Source organism: Nerophis ophidion, linkage group LG06, assembly GCF_033978795.1.
Source record: "Nerophis ophidion isolate RoL-2023_Sa linkage group LG06, RoL_Noph_v1.0, whole genome shotgun sequence".
Taxonomy (NCBI): Eukaryota; Metazoa; Chordata; class Actinopteri; order Syngnathiformes; family Syngnathidae; genus Nerophis; species Nerophis ophidion.
In genome coordinates, this window is record NC_084616.1 from 41,071,020 (window position 1) to 41,097,615 (window position 26,596).

Here is a 26,596-nt window from a genome sequence, read left to right on the forward strand (position 1 = left end):
AAAACCTGCAAAACAGGCTTGTAGGGATGATACATGTATAGCCTCCGTGTTTTTTTCCTGACGTATGCCCAGAAACTTTGCCCCCGCTAAAAACGCTAAAAACTTGAAGCTCAAAGAGGAGTTTTGTCTATCTACCCATTCAAATCAATGGCTGAAATAGTCGTTTTACTATTTTTTCTTCCGACTTATTAATCTCCTGGTTAATTTATTTTTTATAGCTGGTTACTCTCTGTTGCAAGAAGGTTCTAAGACTTCAGGTATAATGTATAAAGCTTTTTCTTGTTTCCCGACTTCACATTCCAACTATCTAAGCGCCGCGGTTAGCCGAGCGTGTCCTCTCCGTGTGTGTCTGCGCACGATATGCACTTTAGAACCGTCTGTATTATAACAGACATAAATAATCTATATTGGAACGTTTGTGTATCGATTCAGAAAAGACCACGTTCCAATCGTGACGCATTGAAGAATTGATCATTGTTCCGCACCTGTGGTGTTAAACACAGTAAGTAGACAAATAGTATCTAGGAAGAGACTGGGGGAATTACGAAAACGAGATGTTGCAGCCAAGTGGAGAATGTGGAGTTTAAATGCAGCATGCGTCTTTATTTCTGTCATTTCTAGATTGAACTGTTGATAAACAACCTCAGTGGCCTAGTGTCAACCCTGAGTCATACCAACGATAATGAAAATGGGACCCGTTACCTCCCTGCTTGGCACTCAGCATCAAAGGTTGGAATTGGGGGTTAAATCACCAAAAATTATTCCCGGGCGCGGCCAACGCTGCTACTCACTGCTCCATGGGTCAAATGCAGAGGACAAATTTCATCACACCGAGTGTGTGTGTGACTATCATTGGTACTTTAACTTTAAATTTAATAAATTAAAGTTATTAAAGTACTATCCATCCATCCATCCATCCATTTTCTACCGCTTATTCCCTTTTGGGGTCACGGGGGGCGTTGGTCCTGAATGTGCGGTTTCTTGATTCATTTAACGGCAACCAACACAAAGCTTGCACAAAATTGCTTGAGCTAGTTAAAGGGGAACATTATCACCAAACCTATGCAAGCGTCAATATATACCTTGATGTTGCAGAAAAAAGACCATGTATTTTTTTAACCGATTTCCGAACTCTAAATGGGTGAATTTTGGCAAATTAAACGCCTTTCTGTCTATCAGTCTTTTAGCGATGACGTCAGAACGTGACGTCTCCGAGGTAATACACCCGCCATTTTCATTTTCAAAACATTACAAACACCGGGTCTCAGCTCTGTTATTTTCCGTTTTTTCGACTATTTTTTGGAACCTTGGAGACATGCCTCGTCGGTGTGTTGTCGGAGGGTGTAACAACACTAACAGGGAGGGATTCAAGTTGCACCACTGGTAAGACATCTGCAGCCAGACCCCAATTGAATTTGCCAGAGTGTCTGCACATTTCACCGGCGATGCTAAGACAGACATAGCACAGAGATGTATGGATAACCTGCAGATGCATTCCCAACGATTAGGTCAACGAAATCACAAAGGTGAGTTTTGTTGATGTTGTTGACTGATGTGCTAATCGGACATATTTGGTCACGCCATGACTGCCAGCTAATCGATGCTAACATGCTATATACGCTAACTGTATGTACATTTGAAACAAAATACCAACATTTAATGCGAAACAAACACTTACCAATCGACGGATTTAAGTTGCTCCAGTGTCACAAGATGCGAAAGTCCTGATCGTTTGGTCCGCACATTTTACCGGCGATGCTAATAAGGCAGCCATTCTATGGGCCACTTCATTAGGTACATCCATGCTATGGCTGAATAGCATCAATAGATACCGCTCAATAGCTTCAATTTCTTCTTCAATTTCATTTTCGCTATCTGCCACCATACTCCGACCATCTGTTTCAATACATGCGTAATCTGTTGAATCGCTTAAGCCGCTGAAATCCGAGTCTGAATCCAAGCTAATGTCGCTATATCTTGCTGTGGTAACCGTCATCTTGTTTGTATTGGCAGCCCTGTATGACATCACAGGGAAATGGACAGTATCATTGCAAATAGCAAAAATCAAGAACTTTAAAGCTTTTTTAGGGATATTCCAGGAGGTGTAAAATTAAAAAAAAAAACTTCGAAAAATAAAACAAGCCACTAGGACCTGATTTTTATTGTTTTTAACCCTTTTGAAATTGTGATAATGTTCCCCTTCAAAGGCCTACTGAAACCCACTACTACCCACCATGCAGTCTGATAGTTTATATATCAATGATGAAATATTAACATTGCAACCCATGCCAATACGCCTTTTTGGTTTATTAAATTACAATTGTAAATTTCCCGGGAGTTTTGTCCTGGAAACGTTGTGTAATGATGACGTGTACGCGTGACGTCACAGGGTTTTAGGAAGTGTGAGCGCTACGCACACACACAGGTAAAAGTCGTCTGCTTTAACGGCATAATTACACAGTATTTTGGAGATCTGTGTTGCTGGATCTTTTGCAATTTGTTCAATTAATATTGGAGAAGTCACAGTAGAAAGATGGAGTTGGGAAGCTTTAGCCTTTAGCCATACAAACACACGGTGATTCCTTTTTTTAAATTCCTGGATGTGAAACGTTACTATGGATCAGAGCACGGTCAAGCGAACATGAATCAAGACGGAATGTCATCCAGCAGGTTTCGGTGAGAAAATTGTGGTAAAAAGTCACTTCTTACCGTACAAAAACTGAGCTTGTGTCATCCACGCAGCTGCCGTCGACTCCCCTGAGACACTGCGTGTCAAGACACCCATGGAGACACCCTTCCGACTATCAGGTACTGTTTAACTCACTAAAACACTAGCAACACAATAAAAAGATAAGGGATTTCCCAGAATTATCCTATTAAATGTGTCTAAAAAACATCGGAATCCGTCCCAATCGCGTTTTTTTTTTTGTAACTTTTTTTTTTTTTTTCTGGTTCGTCTCTATCAATATCCTCAAACACGAATATTTCATCCTCGCTCAAAGTAATGGGGAAATTGTTGTTTTCTCGGTCCGAATAGCACTTTTTGTTGGAGGCTCCCATTAAAAACAATGTGAATATGTGAGGAGCCATCAACATGTGACGTCATCGTTTCCGACTTCCAGTAGAGGCAGGGCTTTTGTCTTAGCACCGAAAGTTGCACACTTTATGGTGGATGTTCTCTACTAAATCCTTTCAGCAAAAATATGGCAATATCGCAAAATGATCAAGTATGACACAAAGAATGGACCTGCTATCCCCGTTTAAATAAGAACATCTCATTTCAGTAGGCCTTTGAAAGAAGAGAAAAAGTCAACGTATACGGACATTTTGGAGAAGTAAAGAAGCTTTTGATTGATTGATTTAAACTTTTATTAGTAGATTGCACAGTACAGCACATATTCTGTACAATTGACCACTAAATGGTAACACCCGAATACGTTTTTCAACTTGTTTAAGTCGGGGTCCACGTTAATCAATTGATGGTAACAACACACGGTGACAGAAGTTTGAGGATCAAATGAAAAGAGCCGAGTCAGGACAAATGAAGAAATACAAGGAAGGAAAAAAAAATAGGCGAAAGAGGGGGAAAGTGACCTGGCTAATACCAAACAAATCGGGATTAGACCCAGATAAGACTAGTCACAATGCTGAGCAATCCCCGGGATACCACGATGTGGAGGGAATCATGAGGGCTGCTACAACAAGCTCATTAGGACTCCACACATTCAACCCTCGTCTGGCAAACAGCATGCACCGCTTAACAGTGGGTGGTGCAAAAACTCACGGCAGACACAGAACCAGGAGAGAGAGCGCCTGAGGGAGATAACAATTTGCCGTTAATCAGCACGCCTTGAGAGTGAAGATGAGGTATTTTGCTCAGAAACAACATGCATCCTTAGCCCGAAGAGTCTTCTTCTTCAGCCGCGAATTCAATCGCATCCTATTTTTTTGGGAAAAAAAACGAAAAAAAAAAACGGCTTTAGTTATTTTTAAACAAAAAACAGACCCCCTTTGTTGGCTTAAGGGTACACGGGTAAAAGGGGGAGGGCTACTACAAAAGAAAACATTAGGAGTATATCTGAAACTGCCAAATGATGTTTTCACAAACACGGCGGATGAGGTCATGGAGCAAAGGCAGGAAAGAGGAATATTTGCCAACAGGATAATGGGAGGTCAGCGTATCGGTGGAATGAATGGGATTTGGAGCCATGTGCAAGAGCTTAATGCTTCATGGTATTTGTTGTATGTTCACTGAATATGCAACTGAGAGGGGAGTCTGTGCAGGATGAAGTGCCCACCCATCAATGGCAAGACCTCCAACAACTGTGCAACACAGACCTAAGTTTAGACTTAGACTTAGACTTCCTTTTTATTGTCATTCAAATTTCAATTTTGCAGTACAAATAAGAACAAAATGTCATTGCATTAGCTCATGGTAGTGCAGGATAAAAAATCAATAAGGTGCAGATATAAATAAATAGATTACTGTGCAGATAAATATATTGCACTGTTGCTTATGCATCCAGGTTTATGGATCCATCCATCCATTTCTACCGCTTATTCCCTTTTGGAGTCGCAGGGGGTGCTGGCGCCTATCTCAGCTACAATCGGGCGGAAGGCGGGGTACACCCTGGACAAGTCGCCATCTCATCGCAAGGCCAACACAGATAGACAGAAAACATTCACACTCACATTCAAACACTAGGGCCAATTTAGTGTTGCCAATCAACCTATCCCCAGGTGCATGTCTTTGGAAGCGGGAGGAAGCCGGAGTACTCGGAGGGAACCCACGCATTCACGGGGAGAACATGCAAACTCCACACAGAAAGATCCCGAGTCTGGATTTGAACCCGGGACTGCAGGAACTTTGTATTGTGATGCAGACGCACTAACCCTTCTGCCACCGTGAAGCCCAGGTTTATGGATGTATGTTATACTGTCTTTTTTATTCCAGCGAGTTAATCCATTTTGGGGGAATTGAGGGGATAGCTTTGATGCGTTCAAGAGTCTTACGGCCTGAAGGAAGAAGCTGTTACAGAACCTGGAGGTTCTGCTTCGGCGGCTGCGGAACCTCTTCCTAGAGTCCAGCAGTGAAAACAGTCCTTGGTAAGGGTGGGAGGACTCTTTGCAGATTTTCTGAGCCTTGGTCAGGCAGCGGCTTTTTGCGATCTCCTGGATAGGAGGAAGAGGAGTCCTGATAATCTTTTCTGCCGTCCTCACCACTCTCCGGAGAGACTTCCTGGTTTTAGATCCACGGACTCACACTTTAGCAGGCAACAAGTCATGTCGCCAATTGTGATTGATTGATGCTAAAACCTATCGTTGCCTCAAGTCGTTAAAAAGAACGCTTTGGAAGGAAGAGTCCCTTAGAACTGCAGTCCCCAACCACCGGTCCGAGGACCGGTACCGTGACGCAATTGTAGAGAAAAATTTGATAATTTATAAAAGACTGCATTTTCTCCGGCTCCGCGATGAGGTAGCGACTTGTCCAGGGTGCACTCCGCCTTTCGCCCGAATGCAGCTAAGATAGGCTCCAGCGACCCCAAAAGGGACAAGCAGTAGAAAATGGATGGATGAATGGATGCATTTTCTCTGACTTAACTTTTGCCTGTCCAACTAGACCAGGGGTAGGGAACCTATGGGTCTAGAGCCAGATGTGGCTGTTTTGATGACTGCATCTGGCTCTCAGATACATTTTAGCTGACATTGCTTAACACGATAAGTAATGAATAGATCCGCTGGTAATCACAGTGTTAAAAATAACGTTCAAAATATAAAACATTCTCATGCATTTCAATCAATCCATCCGTTTTCTACTACACCTGTTCAAAAAGTCGCATTAATGGTAAAAAGTATTTTATATATTATTGGTTAGCTTCCGAATAACAATGTCATTAAAAAGAATAAGGGACTTATTATACTCTGAAAATGTTGGTCTTTCTTACAAATGTACTTAAAAATGCACGCATTTAGTTGTATTCAGTGTTGAAAAATATTATATGGCTCTCAAAGAAATACATTTTTTACAATATTTGGCTTTCATGGCTCTCTCAGCCAAAAAGGTTCCCGACCCCTGGACTAGACACAGCAATAAGCTTGTTTATCGATGTAAAATAAATCTCCTCATAGGAATTTTCCATTTGTCATATTTGGTATAACTTTGTGACATAACACAATGCACATTAAGGAACATAGAAAATATAAATATAACAGATTAGGGCTGGTCGGTATGGCCTTTTATTAATATTTTTAGGCCATGTCACGATACACGATATATATCTCGATATTTTGCCTTAGCCTTGAATGAACACTTGATGCATATAATCACAGCAGTATGATGATTCGATGTGTCGACATTAAAAAATTATTGTTCATACTGCATTAATATATGCTCATTTTAAACTTTTATGCAGAGAGGTAAATCATAACTAAGTCAATTTACCAAAACGGTATTTATTAAACAGTTATTAAGCAGTGGCACAAACATTCATGTAATTTCAAAAACATTAAGTGCAAGATTGTCAGAAACATTTTAAAAGAAGCTATTAGTGCACTTTTGTGAATGATGTCACCAAGATGACATATTAAAACAACACTTAATTGTACATTTTGTACAGAACACCATTACAATAGTTTAAAACAAATAAAGTGCACTTTTGTGCATGATGTCACACAAGATATTTCAATAACTGTTGAATAAAAATGAGCCGCATAATAGGTTCCTGCGGACGTTTTCTCCTTCAGTTGTTGACTTTTTTTTTTTTCCACACGGTGTTGATCTGGAAATGGTTGCTTGGGCATTTTGTTGGTGAGGCCAAAGATGTTGATGCAGAGTTTCAAGCACTCTTCCTTCTGTAGCGGGTGACTTTTCAATAATGCTACATTAGCAGTGCCGCTACTTTTTGTAGCAATGCTTTTGCTGCATAAATGTTGACCATATTCCCGCTTGAAGAAAACCACCGCCGGACGATGGATCCCGTGCTGTTTTTCTTGGTAAGTAACTCTTTCTTCATTTGTTACCCGATCCGCACCTTCTTTCTCTCGTATTACAACTAGCACCTCACCGTTAGCATCACAGCTAACGTTACCATGCCACTACCTGTCAGCTCTGCGGAAGCGTGTGACGTTGCACACGTGACATATGTAAGAAGGTGCGCTTGGTTTAAGTCTCTGTGAGAAGGAGAGACAAGGAAAAGTGGGAAACGCGACGTTGTAACATCACACTGAGGTGGACATGCTTGCTTGGCAGTCAGAGGGGAAGTAGCTATGTATGAGGTATAATAAAGTCTTGTTTTTATCCAATCTTGGCATCCGTATAATAACACAGACGTGCAGTAACATAGATGTATCGATTAGAGCGTGTGCAGGTATACATTATGTTGTGACCGGGTGAATCTATATAAGCTTTATAAAGTTTATTTTCGACCCTGTCTGGGGAAAAATAGCGAAAATGTTTTTGGACATTTTCAAAAGATATATTTTGATACTTTTAGAGAGAGCGGGGCGTGATTTCATTTTGTAATTTGGGTAACGCCGCCATAAACCCACGACTTGCGGGTTGTAAATGTGATAGGGGAACAAAATGTATGCAAAAATTTACACCAAAGCATATCCAATACTTATTATGCAAAACTCAAGGAAGTGTTTTAAATTCAAGTTAAAAGTCACATAGATTCCCTTTAAGGCAAGGGTCTCAAACTCAATTTACCTGGGGGCCACTGGATGCAGAGTCGGGGTGAGGCTTAGCCGCAAGAAAAGATAAAAAGATACAAAAAATAAATGTCTTTTTATTTTCAACACAAAATACAATCAAAATATAAATGAACAAAACATGAATTAAGTAATGTGAGGCAATGCAAATTAAACAATAATTTTTTAAAAATAACGGGGACTGTTATTACTGACGGACAGGTGTCGCAGTGTGACTGCAGCCAGGCACTTAAGAAAACCCTCGTCTCCATGGCAACATTTCTGTCGTTTTACACTCATTTGCCGCTATTCCACTAACGCAGGGGTAGGCAACTCAGAATGTTGAAAGAGCCATGTTGGAGCCAAATAACAAAAATCGTCTCTTTGTCTGGAGCCAACTGGAGGAGGTGGAGTTTACACTTACGGTAGCACAATTAGCCCCGAACGGGCCAACATCATGACTAACGTTTTACACGTCCGAATCGCAGAGCGACTCTCTGTCGGGCTATCAGTGCTCAGGTCCAGTGCGTCACGGTTTTGTATTGTCGCTCGGTCCTTCGGCGGAGTGCCTCGGAAGCTACTGGACCGCTCGTCTCCCCGGCCCGGACTGTTTGCAGCGGAGACACACAGTGACAGAGAGAGCTTGAGAGAGAGACAGACAGAGAGAGAGAGAAAGAGCAGGCGGGTGAGCGAGGGAGGGAGGAAGGAGGGAAGAGCCTGTGCGGGTCTAGTGGAAAAGCGGCAAAACTGTTCTCTGCTTGTATCACGCAAGTCATGTCAAAGTTTGGCCCTCAGGAGCCACATACCACACCATGATTGGTAGATTCCTTCTACTCCAAACACAACGCTGTCATGCGGCATTCATATAAAACTTTCATATTAAGGTGGGGGCCGCAAAATAACGTGGGGGCCTCATGTCTGAAACCCCTGCTTTAAGGCATAATTATTGATACTTTGTTTTTGGATCTGTTTTTGGCCCTGCTTCTTGTTCAGACATGACTGTAATGTCTTGAATTCTGTTTTTTTTTTAATATTTAATGGTACGTGTGACCAGTTTAGAGACCTGTACTGGGCAGCAGCACCATTAAGACAAGAGGGACTGAATCACTATGGAAGTATTTTCCTGCATGGAGAGAAACAATGTTAACTGTGTGAGTAAGAGAGTCGTAAAAGTGACAAAAAACATAACCTATTCTAATGAATGAAGATAGTCAGGTGAGTCATCCTATACAGTATTTACTTTTCTCTAATTCAAACCAAGTTTAAAGGAGACCTTCAGACACTCAAAAAGAAATGAGACTTTAAAAGTCTGCTCTTTCAATCTGAAGTTATAGTTACATAAAGACATTCATCTGTGTGCGTATCGTTTTATGAGTCAAATGAAGACCATGTGCTACAGAACCAGACTTGACTTTGGACTTACTGGAAGCGCGACAGTATAACTTTACTCAATTTAAAGGAATAAAGAAATATATATTAAAAAAAAAAGTCCTCCTTTGACAAGTTACAAAGTGGCAAAATCATTGGAAGGATCATAATATCATGATTGTGCATGCAGAGAAGGCATTTTTATAGAGCTGACCTGGAAAATATAAAATTGGGAAGTCGACTGTGTGAAGCCCGCAATGGGCACAACTTTACATGTGCGGAATCTACATCCCAAAAAGGCCTGATGTGGCATACTTCAATAAGCCTAAAGCAGGGTTGTCAAACTTATTTTAGATGGGGAGCCACATGGAGGAAAATCTACACCCAAGTGGGCCGAACTGGTAAAATCACAGCACGATAATTTAAAAATAAGACAACCTCAGATGGTTTTCTTTGTTTAAAAATACAACAAGCACATTCTGAAAATGTACAAATCATAATGTTGTTGTTTTTTTATTGTATTTACATTAACATGTTGCAATTAATGGTATTGTACCTTTATTTGTCGTTATTTATACTTTCTGAATAAATCATGTGACAATGTTCATCAGTCAACTCATTGGTGTTAATTTTCAATTCATCAAGATAAAAAAATAAAAAAATAAAAATAAAATTACAGGATGTGATTTCACAATGTTATGTTTGAATTTCAGGACACCCCCGAGTTCATGTGGACCATCTCTGAGTGAACACAGACTGTTTATTTGCAGGTATAGGCCTTCGTGAGGCCAGACACATAACTTGAAGGCTACTGTATTGGATAATATCATGTATTTTAAGAAAAATACTCGTTTGGAACAGATCATTGGTTTGATTGATTGAAACTTTTATTAGTACATTGCACAGTACAGTACATATTCCGTACAATTGACCACTAAATGGTAACACCCGAATAAGTTTTTCAACTCGTTTAAGTCGGGGTCCACGTTAATCAATTCATAGTAGTATGTGCTCTATATGGCTTTACAATACTTGTAAATCATAGTTTAACTTGCAGAAAATAGTTTCTTGTTGCAAATCATGATGTTGTTGGGTTTATTTTTACACTTACATGTTGCGGTTAATAGTATTCTACCTTTATTTGTCGTTGTTTACTTTCTGAATAAATGATGTGATAATGTTCATTAGTCAGCTCGTTGGTATTAATTTTCAATCTATCAAGTTTAAAAATTATATCAAAATCATATTAAATTATGTTATTTATGTAGTGTGCATTAACATGTGGTTACCATGAATTGATTAACGTGGACCCCGACTTAAACAAGTTGAAAAACGTATTCGGGTCCTCTCCAAGGTTTCTCATAGTCATCATTGTCACCGACGTCCCACTGGGTGTGAGTTTTCCTTGACCTTATGTGGGCTCTACCGAGGCTGTCGTTGTGGTTTGTGTTGTGGTTTGTGCAGCCCTTTGAGACACTAGTCATTTAGGGCTATATAAATAATCATTGGTTGATTGATTGATACCATTTAGTGGTCAATTGTACGGAATATGTACTGTACTGTGGAATCTACTAATAAAAGTTTCAATCAATCAGTCAAAGTTTATTTTTTTGTACATGTGTAGCATCATCTACAAAGATACAAATAATTGCTATTTTGACGTCTAGTGGACACATTTAGAACAGCGGTTTCTTTCACTCAAAAATTTCGCCTCATTTTTATACTTAGACTCATCCCGCAGGGCGTACGTTTGACACCCCCGGCCTAAAGGCATGACTGTTTTGGTAATGCAGGATAATAAATGATAAGAACGTGATTTGCACATTAAGAGAGCCTGTGTGTGTCTGTTGGCATGCAACACAATGACCAGAACTACGCAATGTTGACAAAGAGAACAAACAGGCATGCGGCCGTGTCTCTACAGCATGCTTTCCGTTCTCATTTTGCAGTCGAGGCCAGTGAAATCCAACACTGTGATGCAGACAACCACACGCTGATTAAAATAAGTTGTTACATTAAGAACACAAAACAGGCCAAATTTGGCTCCGTTGTACAATGTGTGCACATTTGGCCGAACAGTGAGAGACGGGAGCGTGCACACGCAGCAGCGGAGGACAGAGGTTGTTTTAGTGTTGAGACTTATTACATCCGTCAAAACAATCATCGAGTGCTTGTAAAGGCAGTTCATGACTGCAGGCTCATCTTATAAGAAACCTTATGACGTCTACCCTTAAAGATCAATCTGGTCGTATAGCATGTAAAGATTTTTGTGCATTAAAAGCAAGATTTTTGTGCACATTCAGTAAACACAGAGAAAACACTTTCTTTCTTTTTTTTCTTAATTAAAGGTGCAGACAAGCTGCAGCAACAAAGCAGTTATTGATAATCAATAACGTGTGTTAAATTGTGGCCATTGAACACCTTGCTGGGTCTTCACATGGAGGAAATCTGTTACATGGTAATTACTGAAAGTGTGGTAAAAAATAAATTCAAAAAAATCAAGATACACACACACAGCAGTGTCAATGGGTCAATTTAAATGTTGCAATTAAAACAATTAACACAACTGCCATAAATATGATATAACTAAATATCTAAGTCCAATCAATCAAAGTTAATTCATATAGCCCTAAATCACGAGTGTCTCAAAGGGCTGCACAAGCCACAACGACATCCTCGGCTCAGATCCCACAACAGGGGAAGGAAAAACTTACAGTTAATTCATATAAATTACATGAGGACCTAATTTAAATATTTAAAAATGTGGCCAAAATTAGGTTGTATTTAAAAGGTGAAATTAGAAAAATCATCATAATAAACAGCAAATGCAAGAAAACAACAACAACAGGAATATTAAATGCATTTGAAACAAAATGGTTACGAATGTTTCCTCTTCTTGACTGGAGGTCATCTGTATTCTGCACAGGGCACCAGAAAACATTTCGTAAAGGAAGGCAAGGCTCTGCACAATGTGAGCCTCATCTCAACACACACACACACACACACACACTCTCTCTCTCTCACACACACACACGCGCAACATGTGCCACAGTTGCCAAGGGATTGCGGCCTTTAATTTTGCGTGTATGTGCAAAGTGTGCGTTCAATGAGGGGAAAAAAAATAAATAGGGAACTGCAGCGACAACATAACATATATACACACACACACACACACACACACACACACACAAACACACACACACACACACACACACACACACACACACACAGCTGACTACTTCCCACGTCCCCATTCAAAAGTTTGCATCAATTAAGATTTGGATTTTTGTCATTGTGTCCAACCCGCCCTCAATGTGATGTGTGCAACTGATCTGGGTTCAGTGCTCCAAAGCCAGGTATTTGTGTTCATTAGCACCAGGATCAACAGACTATCAACTTGGGCTGTTTAGAGATCAGGACCAAGTGCAACTGCTGGCAAGAAGCAGGCTGCTCGACACGTTTAAGCAATTATGTACTAAGCAGAGCAATTAGCCCCCTTTCGCCCCCTTTTTTTTGGTTTTTTTTTGCTTTCATTTCATTCTTTTTTGGGGGCTTGAAACTTATTAAAAAAATAAAAATAAACATCCTCTGGTATAGAAAATTACAGCAAAAATGATGACTTTAGGAGTGTAGTAAATTACCACTGCAAATGCAACAGTTAATGCTGAATTCATATCAAATAAAAAATATTTTAAATGCATCCCATGTTAAATATCTCCAAAAAAAGGAAAGCCAATTTTAATAAATATCTTTAAATTGAATAATTGCTGTGGTTGAATTTAAGAGGTTTTGCACATCAATCATAAAATCTTGCAAATAATATTAATAATACCAGTCATCTAAATAATACTAAAATATATGACAAAGTTGTACAAATTAATGGTTAGTTCGGACGGAATGATTTTAATAAAATTGGGAAGCAAATAAAAAAAATAGCATAACTGTTATTAGGCCATTCGTCACCATCTTCTTAATGATGAAATTAACTGAACGTGAAATATATATATATAGTTATATCAAAATTAAAAACACAGCAATCATCAGCAATAACAAATACAAGCAAACAAGCACCAAAGAGCGCGCAATTTCCAAATGTGACGCACCAAAAGTGCACATTTGCGTCTGCTTTTTTACACTTATTTGATTGACACTCTTTTTGAGAGGACATCCTCCCCCCCACCCCCTCAGTTTTTTTTTTATTTTTTTTTTATGTAGGGGGATCTCCGTTCATGCATTTCAAGTATTAAAAATGAAAAATATGTATTCTTTTTTTTTTATTAGTTTTTTTAAGCCTGTCTGAAGAAGCAAAGCATGCTGCAACTGCAAGTGTGCACTCATGTGTGTGTGTGTGTGTGTGGGGGGGGGGGGGGGGTTCAGCGCCCACTATTACGCGAGCAGGCAACGTGATTTCACCAGACTTTATTTCTAAGTTAAAAAACAAAACAAAGTTACTGTACATCTCCGTAATTTCATAACAAAACCTCTAAATGTAGCGAAGTTAAAAAAAAAAAAGAAGAAAAAAAAGTATAGGTTTGTGTGGTTCGCGTCGCTTTCTCATCGGGAAACTTTTTTATTATTTTTACGCACGGAAGCAAAGCGCGCACGAACATGGCGCAAAAGGAGCGTTCAGTACAAAAGTTATCCGTGCAAACCAAAAACGTTTTCCCCCTTCCTCGTTCACGACAAAATGACAAATACATTTTTTTTTTTGGTGGGGGGGAGAAGAAGGAGAAGAAGCAGTGCGACTTTTAGGAAGCCGGGCAAGGAGAAGGAAGGAGAGAGGAGGCGAACAAATAAAAAATAAAAAAAAAACCCGCTGTGAAACGCAGGACCTACTTTTAGCCAGTTTTCTCGCCCTCGCCTTGGACCTCATCTTGTCGCCTTGTAGATTCCTCTTGTCGTCCTCGGTGAGCCCAGAAGCAGCAACAACACTATCTTCATCTCACCAGCATTGTCAGTTCGGACACCTTCGCACATGCGCACCAGACCATTCGAGCTGACACCCTCGCCGGGGCCAAAAAACTTTCCAATGTATTCATCATCATCACTTTTTTTTTCCCCTCTTCCCCCCTTGTCCTATCGTCTCCCCTTTAGATCACTTATCTCTTCCCCTCCTCCTCTCCTCCTCCTCACGCTGCTCTCTCCTCGCGGTCTCACCTTCGCCCCCCCCCCCCCTTTTTCTGCCTTCCTCCCAGCTCCCAGCCCACCCAGCACCGCCGCTCCATGCGCGCATGCCAGCGCCCACTTGCATTCGCGCGCCTTTCTCTGCAGCCGAGGTAAGGACTTACCATTATCACTCATATGTGCATTTATCCATTAAATTAACGCCTTTTTTTCCCTTTTTTTTTTCTGCAGATTGCTTGACAAATAAGGGGTGGAGGGGAAAAAGTTTGTTATTGATTTGATTCTTCCTCACTTGTCCAAAAGTGCACGTAAATGTAATTCATGGGTTATTTCTGTGTGTGCACGCAAAAACAATCAATTTCCCTAGATTTTGCTTTTTTCTTCTTTTTTTTTTTTTGCTGCAAAAAAACAAATTAAGTGCATGCAACACTTTGCACCTGCAAGGAAAAGAAAGAAAAAAAAAAACACCGTGCATGTGCAAGCCAAAATTCCATATTTGTGTACATTAAAATGTGATATAATTGCACTTATTTTAATGCATGGACATTGTTAGGTTTTAATGAATTTTCAATAATGTGACATGTTGTATTAGCGTAATGCACGTTTAACCCGAGTGCGGTGGGCCGGGCGCCACATGGAGCCTGCATCACGCACCGGCCCTCTGCAGCCTCCAGGTCATATGGGAATGGTTTCCGTCTGGGTTTTTTTTTTTTTTGGGGGGGGGGGCTAAATAAAGGCGGCTCTGTGTTGGAGCCTATTACAGATCCGTGATGATGGAGCGACTGCAGTCGGGCTGGAAGGCGCGCACTAATCACAACATGCGCGTTTTGTTTACATCAGGCCTGCAGACGCACACACACCCACCGCATAAACAATTATCATTAATTAATATATTCGTCTGATTATTTTAATTATATTAATATTATTATTATTATTATAGGATATTAAGCAACAAAACACATTGTCTAAGCACATTTTAATATATTGTAATTTGCAGCAATTAAGTGTCGGCATGTGGTCATTGATTCGCAGCCCCAAAGCTCATCAAACATGTCCCAAGCATTTTGGACAGAAATTGCCACGGGGTGTTTTTTTTCCCCCCGCACGAGTGGAAGTGAAATAAAAGAAGGGTGATCATTAATCAATAATAATCAGCAGCAATTAGCATATATTAGCTGCATGTTTTTTTTTGTTGACTGGGAATTTTGACACTGTATTTTTTTCTGCCATGTCAAATTTGACGTGTGCGTTATTTTACGCATAACAAAAAAACAAAACAACAAAAAAAAACCAACAACTATGCACTTACCCGGCATGACACAAAATAATGTATATAAAAAAGGCCCATTTATAGAAGGTGTGTATTGTTTACATTAAAATGTGACAGTATTGTGTTTACTTATTTGATACACTATATATATATATATATATATATATATATATATATATATATATATATATATATATATATATATATATATGTATATATATATATATATATATATATATATAATTATTGTTATTATTATTATTATTATTATTATTATTATTATTATAAGTATTATTTTAATGCATGACCCAGAAAATAACATTCAGGTATTATTACCACTTTTTTCTAAATAATAAAAAAAATCATGAACATGTTGCATTATTAAAAAATAATACGACATGACCAAAACCTGTCGTTGAGAGTAAGACCCTGTTCGATTGGTTTTATTTCAAACCATCCATCCATTTTTTTTCCTACCGCTTGTCCCTAAGTATACAATTATTTGGGGGCACTCACACGTATTTTCGTCGGAAAATTGGGCTGATAAAAGGGAATTTCAATCAACAATAATGAGTGTTGGTGTGCATAGGTGGTGTTAGTGCGTGGGAAGGAAAAAAAAAAGTGGTGACTTGCCATTAATGACGTATTGTTTTGATCGATCGGCTCGTATATCGACTAGCTCATGTAGCCTCAAATACAAATATCGAATAAAGACAAATTATAAACAGACTGTCTGCACTTTTTTGTTGTTATTTGAATGCAACTTATTATGTGGACATTTGGGTTGGCTGTTTTTTTTTTTTAGTTACTTAATTACTCCTTACAAGTATTTTTTTTTTCTTTCTGTCTCTCTCTCTTTCGCCTTTCTTCTGTGTTGGCTGCAAGCAAGGCAGGAGTATATAGTCAGTCTTTGCTCCTTTGCGTCCATCAGTTTGTTATTACATTTAGCAACAATGAACCCATGCGAATTATTAAATAGTGCATCTTGCATTGGGTAGTGTCCCTAATATAGTGGCAGGTGAGTACACATGCAAGCACCACATTTGTAGATGTCTGACTTGGCCTGTCAGCTTTAAACAAACTAAACATTCGATTACATCATCCACGATTTCGAATCGGCTGCACGTGCATGTCGTGCACGCCACAATAATAACACACGCACGCACACACACGCGCACGCAAAAAAAAAAAAAAAAAAAAGCTTTTCGTGCATGCATGAAGGTGCAGTTATTAAACGAAAGTAACGACAGGATGCAGAGAAAGTTGCACATGCGGGCGCTGCAAAACTGTAAGGCTGCAGTTCTCATAAAAATATGAATGATAAATAAAATGGCAAGACAAAAAGAGAAAGGAGGTGCGTGCGTGTGTGTGTGTGTGTGTGTGTTCACAAGTATTTTTACTGCAGATTGGTGCGGTCAAGACTGTGTGGTGACTGAACCACTCAACCACCACGCACACACACACACGCACACCCACACGCACACGCACAGAATGAAATTCAAGCTTGATCCACAGTGGAAAAGGCTCCAGGTTTCTGGATTAGACTTTTAGTGCAGATACCATCAGCGCACATTGGACATGTGAGACTGTGCAGTCCACACACAGTTCACTTTTGCAGCGTGTAAATATGGAACATGAACACAACCGGCCCACCCACACACACACATACACACACATACCCACATGGACACATTTTATTTAGGACATGCAAATGTAAGCATATCAATTAAAAATACATTCCAATGTCCTTTGTAAAAAATATTGCTTGAAGTGGCATTTTCCTATAAAAAAAAATAATATTAGTAAATTGAAAATGCATTAATTAAAACATCCATCCATCCATCAATTTGTCTACCGCTTATTCTCTTTGGGGTCGCTGGTGCCTATCTCAGCTACAATTGGGCAGAAGGCGGTATACACCCTGGACAAGTTGCCACCTCATCGCAATTAATTAAAACAATTTGATTGTTTTTTTTTTTCAATTTGGTTCAAGACCTTACATCCATTGCAGGAACTCTGACCACTAATCCGGGACGTGTATTTTCTCTAGAGGGCCTGACCAGCTTTCTTTCGATCGAAATCGTTTTAAACACAACGAAAAATAATAACCAATAAATCGTTGGAATTTTATTATAACTTGTCGAATTCAAGTAAATCAAAAACAAAACAAAAAACGAAACAAAAAACAAGCATTGAATTGCATTTTTCAATGTACATTTTAAATGACAATTGAATTAAAATATTAAACATATTAAAGGCAAAATTACAGTTCTATGTACATTTTAAATGACGATTGAATTCAAATATTAAACATATTAAAGGCAAAATTAAAATTCTATGTACATTTTAAATGACAATTGAACTAAAATATTAAACATATTAAAGGCAAAATTACAGTTCTATGTACATGTTGACTGCCAAATGAATTAAAATAGTATCCATATTTAAAGGATAAATAATAATTGCAAAATTATACGTCGAATCAAAAATTAAAAAAAAAATGTTGGGCAACGAAACCGTCAAATCCAACATTATTTGTTTATTAATAGAAACCACGTGATGCCCCCAAGACAATCAGCAAAACGAATCAGATTGAGAAATATAACATTATTTTTAAACGTTAAATAAAGTTAAAATATATTTTAATAGTGACGCTCGTGGATATTCCACGTGTGCCTCTAAATGTTTTATTTACAGTACTTTACCAACAGAATAATAATAATAATAATAATAATAATAATAATAATAATAATAATAATAATAATAATAATATTGGAAGGCGTGTGTGCGAGATAATAACCTGCTATGTGTGAGTCACAAACCAGCAGTGTTCTAATCATTAACGTCGCTGCTGCGCTTAATTAATTGCTCGTTAATGTCGCCATCTATTTCCCGGCAGAGCAGACGAGCGCGCGAACGACAGCGTCGCCAAAACAAATGCACATCAAAATATGGCCCGCAGGCTTTATGGGTGAAAATTACCCTGATGCAGAAATGACCTTAATAAGATGTAATCAATCACGCTGTCTGCTGGGACACTGAGAATCACAATGTTAATCTTTGAGTTTGGAAATGGGCTGTCATATTTTAGAAGCATACTGGAGAACACGTGCACATGCACACGAACACGCGCATACGAACACGCGCACACGCAATGGTAGGTTCGTTGCCACATAATAACTTGTATAAAATGCATCTATCGACTGTAAAGGTCTATAGGCTTTTTAAGGAGGTTATATATATATATATACATATATATATATATATATATATATATATATATATATATATATATATATATATATATATATATACATATATATATATATATATATATATATACACACATACACACATGTGTCTATATGAATATATACACATATATATACATATACATATATATATAAATATACATACACATTTATATTAGGGGTGTGGGAAAAAAATCAATTCGAATACGAATTACAATTCACACGTTGTGCGATTCAGAATCATTCTCATTTAAAAAAAAAAAAATATATATATATTTTTTTTAATCAATCCAACAAACCAATACACAGCAATACCATAACAATGCAATCCAATTCCAAAACCAAACCTGACCTAGCAACACTCAGAACTGCAATAAACAGAGCAATTGAGAGAAGACACAAACACGACACAGAACAAACCAAAAGTAGTGAAACAAAAATGAATATTATCAACAACAGTATCAATATTAGTTATAATGTCAGCATAGTAGTGATTAAAAATCCCTCATTGACATTATCATTAGACATTTATAAAAATTAAAAAAAATAACAATAGTGTCACAGTGGCTTACACTTGCATCACATCTCATAAGCTTGACAACACCCTGTTTCCAATGTTTTAACAAAGATAAAATAAGTCATATTTTTAGTTTGTTTAATGGTTAAAACAAATTTACACTATTGCAATCAGTTGATAAAACATTGTCCTTTACAATTATAAAAGCTTTTTTTTTTTAAATTTACTACTCTACTAGCATGTCAGCAGACTGGGTAGATCCTACTGAAATCCTATGCATTGAATAAAAACAGAATTGTTTTGAATTGGAAAAATATAGTTTTTGAATCGAAAAGGGGTTGAATGGAAAAAAATCGATATATAATCAAATCGCGACCACTTTAATCGATATTGAATGGAATCGTGGGACACCCAAAGATTTGCAGCCCTAATATATGTATGTATATATATAGATTTATATATATATATATATATATATATATATATATATATATATATATATATATATATATATATATATATATATATATATATATATATATATATATATATATAAATATACATGCATATATGTGTATATATGTGTGTGTATATATATATATATATATATATATATATATATATATATATATATATATATATATATATATAAATATGTATACACATATATACATGTATATATATATATATATATATATATATATATATATATATATATATATATACATACATATATATATATATATATATATATATATATATATATATATATATATATATATATATATATATATATATATATATATATATATATATATATATATATACGAAGGTCCAGCAGTCCTGGGTTCAAATCCAGGCTCGGGATCTTTCTGTGTGGAGTTTGCATGTTCTCCCCGTGAATGCGTGGGTTCCCTCCGGGTACTCCGGCTTCCTCCCACTTCCAAAGACATGCACCTGGGGATAGGTTGATTGGCAACACTAAATTGGCCCTAGTGTGTGAATGTGAGTGTGAATGTTGTCTGTCTATCTGTGTTGGCCCTGCGATGAGGTGGCGACTTGTCCAGGGTGTACCCTGCCTTCCGCCCGATTGTAGCTGAGATAGGCGCCAGCACCCCCCGCGACCCCGAAAGGGAATAAGCGGTAGAAAATGGATGGATGGATATATATACACACACATATGTATATATTGTATATACAGTATATATGCATATACATATATATATATATATATATAGATATATATATATATATATATATAGATATATATATATATATATATATATATATATATATATATATATATATATATATATATATATATATATCTATATACATATATATACATGTATATGCATATATACTGTATATACAATATATATACATATGTGTGTGTGTATATATGTATATATATATATATATATATATATATATATATATATATATATATTTCATTTTATTTATTAATTTTTTTTAAGTCAGACATGGTAAAAAAAAATGTCTTTGACAAACATAAATTTCGTTCAGAGTTCATTCGTACAAATGGATACTTTGTTAATTTGTACTATTCACATGATGGAAATATATGAAAACATTGATGTCAAATAGCTCAAAACAGGAAAATAAAAACATGTATTATTACCATTATCATTGTTAGTATTATTTGATTATTAATACCATTATTATTATTATTAGTAATGTTAATTATACATTACTATTATTGTATAATTAGTATTACTATTATTATATTGCTGTAATAATAATGAATAATATAATAATTGCACGACTGAATAGCATACATTTTCTGAGTTTTATATTATTTTAACTCATCACATATTACAATATCATATTTTTATTATTACTAGGCAGCCTCACTTCCGCCAGTCAGGACAGCTGTGGCTACAAATGTAGCTTACCACTACCAGGTGTGAATGAATGATGGGTTCTCACTTCTCTGTGAGCGCTCTGAATGTATAATAATAGAAAAGCGCTATATAAAATCTGATCCATTATTATTATTAGTAGTAGTGGTATTATCGTTATCATAATTACAGGAGTATAGTGTATGACTGAACTATATCATTGTCTGGAGTTAATTTTATTTTACTGAATATTAATGTATTTATTAGTGTTATTAAATTACTATTAAAACTCATTACTATTTTGCTAAGATTGTAGTGAAATATTGAACAATTTATGTAACTAAACAAGGACTATTTATTGTCCGAGGCTCTGAGTCTTGTTTTAACTTTATTGAATAATATAATGATAATCTGCAAATATCAATACTGTTATTATATTAACAACAACACAACTATGGAGGACATTAAGATAATAAATTGTGTCACCCTGAATAAAACAGCAGGGTTCAAATAAAATGTACCCAACGGAAGGTTTAAACGTTGCTTTGAACCAATAATGAGTGATTGTTACATCATTATAATCCTCACGGAAGTTGTCAAGGAGTGCTTTCATCCTAACTAAGTGGAGTAGACGCACAACACTAATTGATGAGTTTTAGCACCAAGAAATGACACAGAGAACAACACATACGCACGCACACATTTGGCAGGTTACACAATCAAGAGGGAGTCGGTTGGGTGTTATCATTAACAACTGTTGACAGATCCAGCAAAACAGGCCAAGCCCACAAGCATCCTTTTCACACCCGCCTGGCATGGCATAGGGTCCAGACTGAAGAGGCCGACCCTCGGCCCTCAGCGGCCCTTTCAAGTGCACCAGCTCCTGGTTCTCATCCTTGCAACAACCCCCCACCGCCCTTGAACGTGTGCCATGAGGTGTGTTCTCACCTCCAGTGAAGATCTGAACATGGGATTTGGTTGTTCACCTTTGGAGGTCCATGTCACCGCCATACTGCATGGGCCACCATCCAATTGTGCGAAGAACATTATTTCCTATGTGCTGCTTCTGTAAAACACACGTGTTTTTTTATTGACTCTGTATCAACCATAAAACAAAACATCCATACAGTGCAACTATTACATCCAAACGTGATAGGTTATATGTGAGAATAGTATTGCCAAATCCAATAAGTACTTTTAGACTGTATTCATATTATTCACGTGGAAATAATGCTGTATAATAGACTGTATTTACATTACTCACATGTGAATAATGCTGTACAACAGACTGTACTTATATTATTCACGTGTGAATAATGCTGTATAATAGACCGTATTTATATTATTCACATGTGAATAATGCTGTATAATGGACTGTACTTATATTATTCACATGTGAATAATGCTGTATAATAGACTCTATTTATATTATTCACATGTAAAAGATACCTAAGTGTTTATTGTTTATTGTGAGTGAACTGTGGTGCTGAATTTCCTCCAGGGATCAAATAAAGTACTTTCTATTGTATTATTTTAATTACCCATGTTTTTTTAGTTTTTTAAAGCCAATCCATTTGTTGTGTAAGATGTCACAGTCAACATACTGATTATTATACTGCATGTGGGGGGAGGAGTGACGTCAGTGCAGCTATGGGCCCCCACGCACAACGCAACACACACACATGCAACAATGACACTCCTCAGCAACAGGAATAGTAAGACTTCCCATCTGGAGGATATTCTCAAGTGTGTTTAGGAAGCTTTTTTTTTTTTACAATTTAAAACATCTTCTAATCAGCAACATCGGTATTGTCTTATATCAGGGGTGTCAAACTCATTTAAAGTCGGGGGCCACATGGAAAAAAATCTACTCCCAAGTGGGCCAGACTGGTAAAAATCACGGCACGATAACTTAAAAATAAAGACAACTTCAGATTGTTTTCTTTGATTAAAAATAAAACAATGGCATTCTGGAAATGTACAAATGAATGAATGAATTTATTTATTCCGGAAGACATATATAGTAACACTTCATCACTCTTGGTAATTTGACCGACATGCAACGGTACCCACCGAAAGGGGATTCGGGAAAAAAAGCGGTAATAGCCCCAATTTACAATCAACTTATATGTGGGTTATATTGTCCAAGTTTCAACAGCAGATTTGATGGATACATGACAATTTCAGAACAAGAATAACATGCTGGAAAAAAACTTTGTCAATAGCATTGCGAGACCATGAGATTAGCTCCATCTTGCCTGGGTATCTTTCGTCTTCTGAAGCCTTGTGTGTTATGTCACTTATTCCACAGTGAGTTATTTTGCACCTGTGTCCCACAGTTGAGATAGTCATGTTTTTGATAGTTTCCCAACAACAGATTTTTTACGGCAAGGTTGAACACTCTTAAGGTAGAAGACAGTTTAATTTCTCTGCTCAAATTGTCCCGCAGTTTCAACCCCGCTACAGCTAACGTCTGAACCTTGAATGTGGAATTCACCATATTATGTTTGAATTCCAGAACACCCCTAAGTTCATGTGGACCATCTCTGAGTGAAACATACTCTGTATATGGGGCGGCATAGCTTGGTTGGTAGAGTGGCCGTGTCAGCAACTTGAGGGTTGCAGGTTCGATTCCCGCTTCCGCCATTCTAGTCACTGCCGCTGTGTCCTTGGGCAAGGCACTTTACCCACCTGCTCCCAGTGCCACCCACACTGGTTTAAATGTAACTTAGATATTGGGTTTCACTATGTAAAACGCTTTGAGTCACTAGAGAAAAGCGCTATATAAATATCATTCACTTCACTTCACTATATTTGCAGGTAGAGTCTTTTGTGAGGCCATAAACATAACTTGAAGGCTAAGGTATTGGATTATATCATGTAGTTTAAGAAAATTACTCATTATGAACCGATCATTGGTATGAGCTCTATACAGCTTTACAATACTTGTAAATGATATTTTTACTTGCAGAAAATTGTTTCTTGTTGCAAATCATCATGTTGTAGGGTTTCTTTTTACTCTTACATGTTGCGGTGAATTTTAGTATTTATCTTTATTTGTTGTTATTTTTACTTTCTGAATAAATTATGTGATAATGTTCATCAGTCAACTCATTGGTGTTAAGTTTCATTTAGATTAGATTAGATAGTACTTTATTTATTCCGTCAGGAGAGTTCCTTCAGGAAAATTAAAATTTTCAGCACAATCCCATTCAAGATCACACAAACATTACAGGGAGACAGAACAGGATCGCTGACGGGTCCGCCGGTTTCCAGCGCCCCTTACAAAAAGATGACATACAGGTAAACAAGAGGAGTGGGGGGGGGGAGAAAAAAATAGAAGATTAAAATAAAATTAAAAAAAAATCGGTCTTAGCCTAGGCCCTGGAGTGGGGGTGCAGACTGAGGCCAAGGGAAAAAAAACAACAACTCATAGCCATAGTACACATCCCTCTTACATGTGTGTAAGAGGGAAATATCAAACATCAAAGAACACAGAGGACATTAAAGACATTAAAGCAGCAAGATAAAAAAACATCAAAATCAAATTACAGGATGTTATTTATGTAGTTCGCTCTTTTTTCTCGACTGGTGCACTAACATCATGTGGTTTATTTTATCATGTACATATGTAGCATAATCTACAAATAATTGCTATTGCGACATCTAGTGGACCAATTTAGAACAGCAGCATCTTTCATTCCAAAATTTCGGCTCATTGTTAGAATAATTATGTATATATTATCATCATAACTTTATGCTTAAGGGCCGTTACTATAAAGTATTGTTAATTTGTGCTGAAGTGGTATTTCTGTATTTGTGCAGAGCTAGCCTCTTTTTATCGGTGTTTTGCCCAGACTCTGCCTGCTGACTGTCAAGGCCGAACATTGGGTACCGGGACCAGACAAAGCAGAGACTGGGTGATGGCACAAGTACTCGGCCTGCTAACTACCAAGGCCGAACATTGGGTTCTGAGACCAGACAAAGCAGAGACTGGGCGATAGCACCAACTATCAACATATTTGCATTTTTGTATAATCATATATTGTATCTAACTGGAGTTGTCGAGTCTACCCCCTTCCCTCAGCGACAGTGATGTAATAGGGACATTCCTAATAAATAGAGGAGGCGCGCGGGCTGGATTTTTTAGAACGTAGTTTGGATCTGTAACTAGAATACGGCCCGGAATACATGTCTTCTCATGAGCTAAATAGAACTCTGTCCCCGCATGATTCCTTGGGAAGTGAAGTGAATTATATTAATATAGCGCTTTTTCTCTAGTGACTCAAAGCGCTTCACATAGTGAAACCCAATATCTAAGTTACATTCAAACCAGTGTGGGTGGCACTGGGAGCAGGTGGGTAAAGTGTCTTGCCCAAGGACACAACAGCAGTGACTAGGATGGTGTAAGCGGGGATCGAACCTGCAACCCTCAAGTTGCTGGCACGGCCGCTCTACCAACCGAGCTATACCCCCCTTGCTTTTTGTCTGAGTAATAGATGTCATCAGTGTTTGAACCTGACACTCATTTTTATGCTTAGCAAACTCATCCCGCGAGCCGGTCAAAACCTGTTCACGGGCAGTACGTTTGACACCCCTGTCTTAAATAGCCTGAAGCCTGAAGGCCTAAAAAGGACTATAGTTTGAGTGCTCACACAGCCAAGGAATGCTCAACCTCAATCCAAAAAGGGATTTCTGCAAATCACAACACATTACTACAGCCTTAACCTGATACAGCAGCACCCTATCCTCCAATAAAACAGAGGCAACTGATCACTAAAGCAAGGGTTCTTAAAAGGTTGTTAGTGAACAACTTAATAATTATTAGATACCGATGGCCTGCTTTCTCAACATCAATCAGATTTTAGAAAGAGACATAGCACCATAACCACTGCTATTAAAGTTGTGAATGACACAGTATTGAGGCCTTGGATTGTAAAAAATATTGAGCAGCTTTATTTATTGACCTTTCAAAAGCATTCAAACTGTCGACCATATCATTTTGGCAGACAGGCCAATTGTGTCCGGTCTATCTCAGCATGCTGTAAAGTGGTTTTCCAACGAATTGTTCGATAGAACCCAATGTGTCAAGTTTGATGAGTTCTCCTCGTCTTTCATCCCTATATTGAACAGGGTTCCATATTGTTGTGTTCTATCCATGTAAATCATCTCTGTGATAATGTGTCGGATGCTGCGTTCCATTTTAATGTGGATTATGCGGTCACATATTGATCATCCCCCGCAGTAGCGCAAACCTGTGAGCTCATGCAGTCTGCTTTTGATGTTGTTGAGTCCCACTTGGCTCACCTTAGACGGTGCGGGGGTCAGCAACCGGCGGCTCTTTAGTGATGCCCTAGTGGCTCACTGGACCATTTTTAAAAATTGATTAAAAATGGAAAAAGTTGGGTCAAAAATAATGTTTTTGTTCAGTATGTTTTTTGTTTGAGGAGAAACATGACACAAGCCGTCCCAATTGTTAGAAATCCCACTGATTAAAATGTTTGTGTGTATGCTT

General features: G+C 37.8%; 1 protein-coding gene and 1 long non-coding RNA gene across 7 annotated transcripts in view; one reads left to right on the forward strand and one right to left on the reverse strand.

Moving 5' to 3' along the window:
* The window catches only part of prdm16 (PR domain containing 16), a 583,842-nt gene extending 569,702 nt beyond the window's left edge, over window positions 1-14,140 (reverse strand). For 2 of the 6 annotated variants that reach the window (XM_061903780.1, XM_061903778.1), the window contains exon 1: window positions 13,894-14,139. In XM_061903780.1, the coding sequence (XP_061759764.1) occupies window positions 13,894-13,930 (37 nt within the window). In that variant the 5' untranslated portion in view covers window positions 13,931-14,139. Of the gene's footprint in view, window positions 1-13,893 lie in introns of all 6 variants that reach the window. The other 4 variants (XM_061903782.1, XM_061903781.1, XM_061903779.1 and 1 more) reach the window with 3 other exon arrangements.
* Window positions 14,141-14,168: 28 nt separating this feature from the next.
* Window positions 14,169-14,703, forward strand: LOC133554717 (uncharacterized). The gene is made up of 2 exons (XR_009807191.1): window positions 14,169-14,333; window positions 14,413-14,703. It is a non-coding gene; the product is annotated as an uncharacterized LOC133554717 (long non-coding RNA).
* Window positions 14,704-26,596: the final 11,893 nt, after the last annotated feature.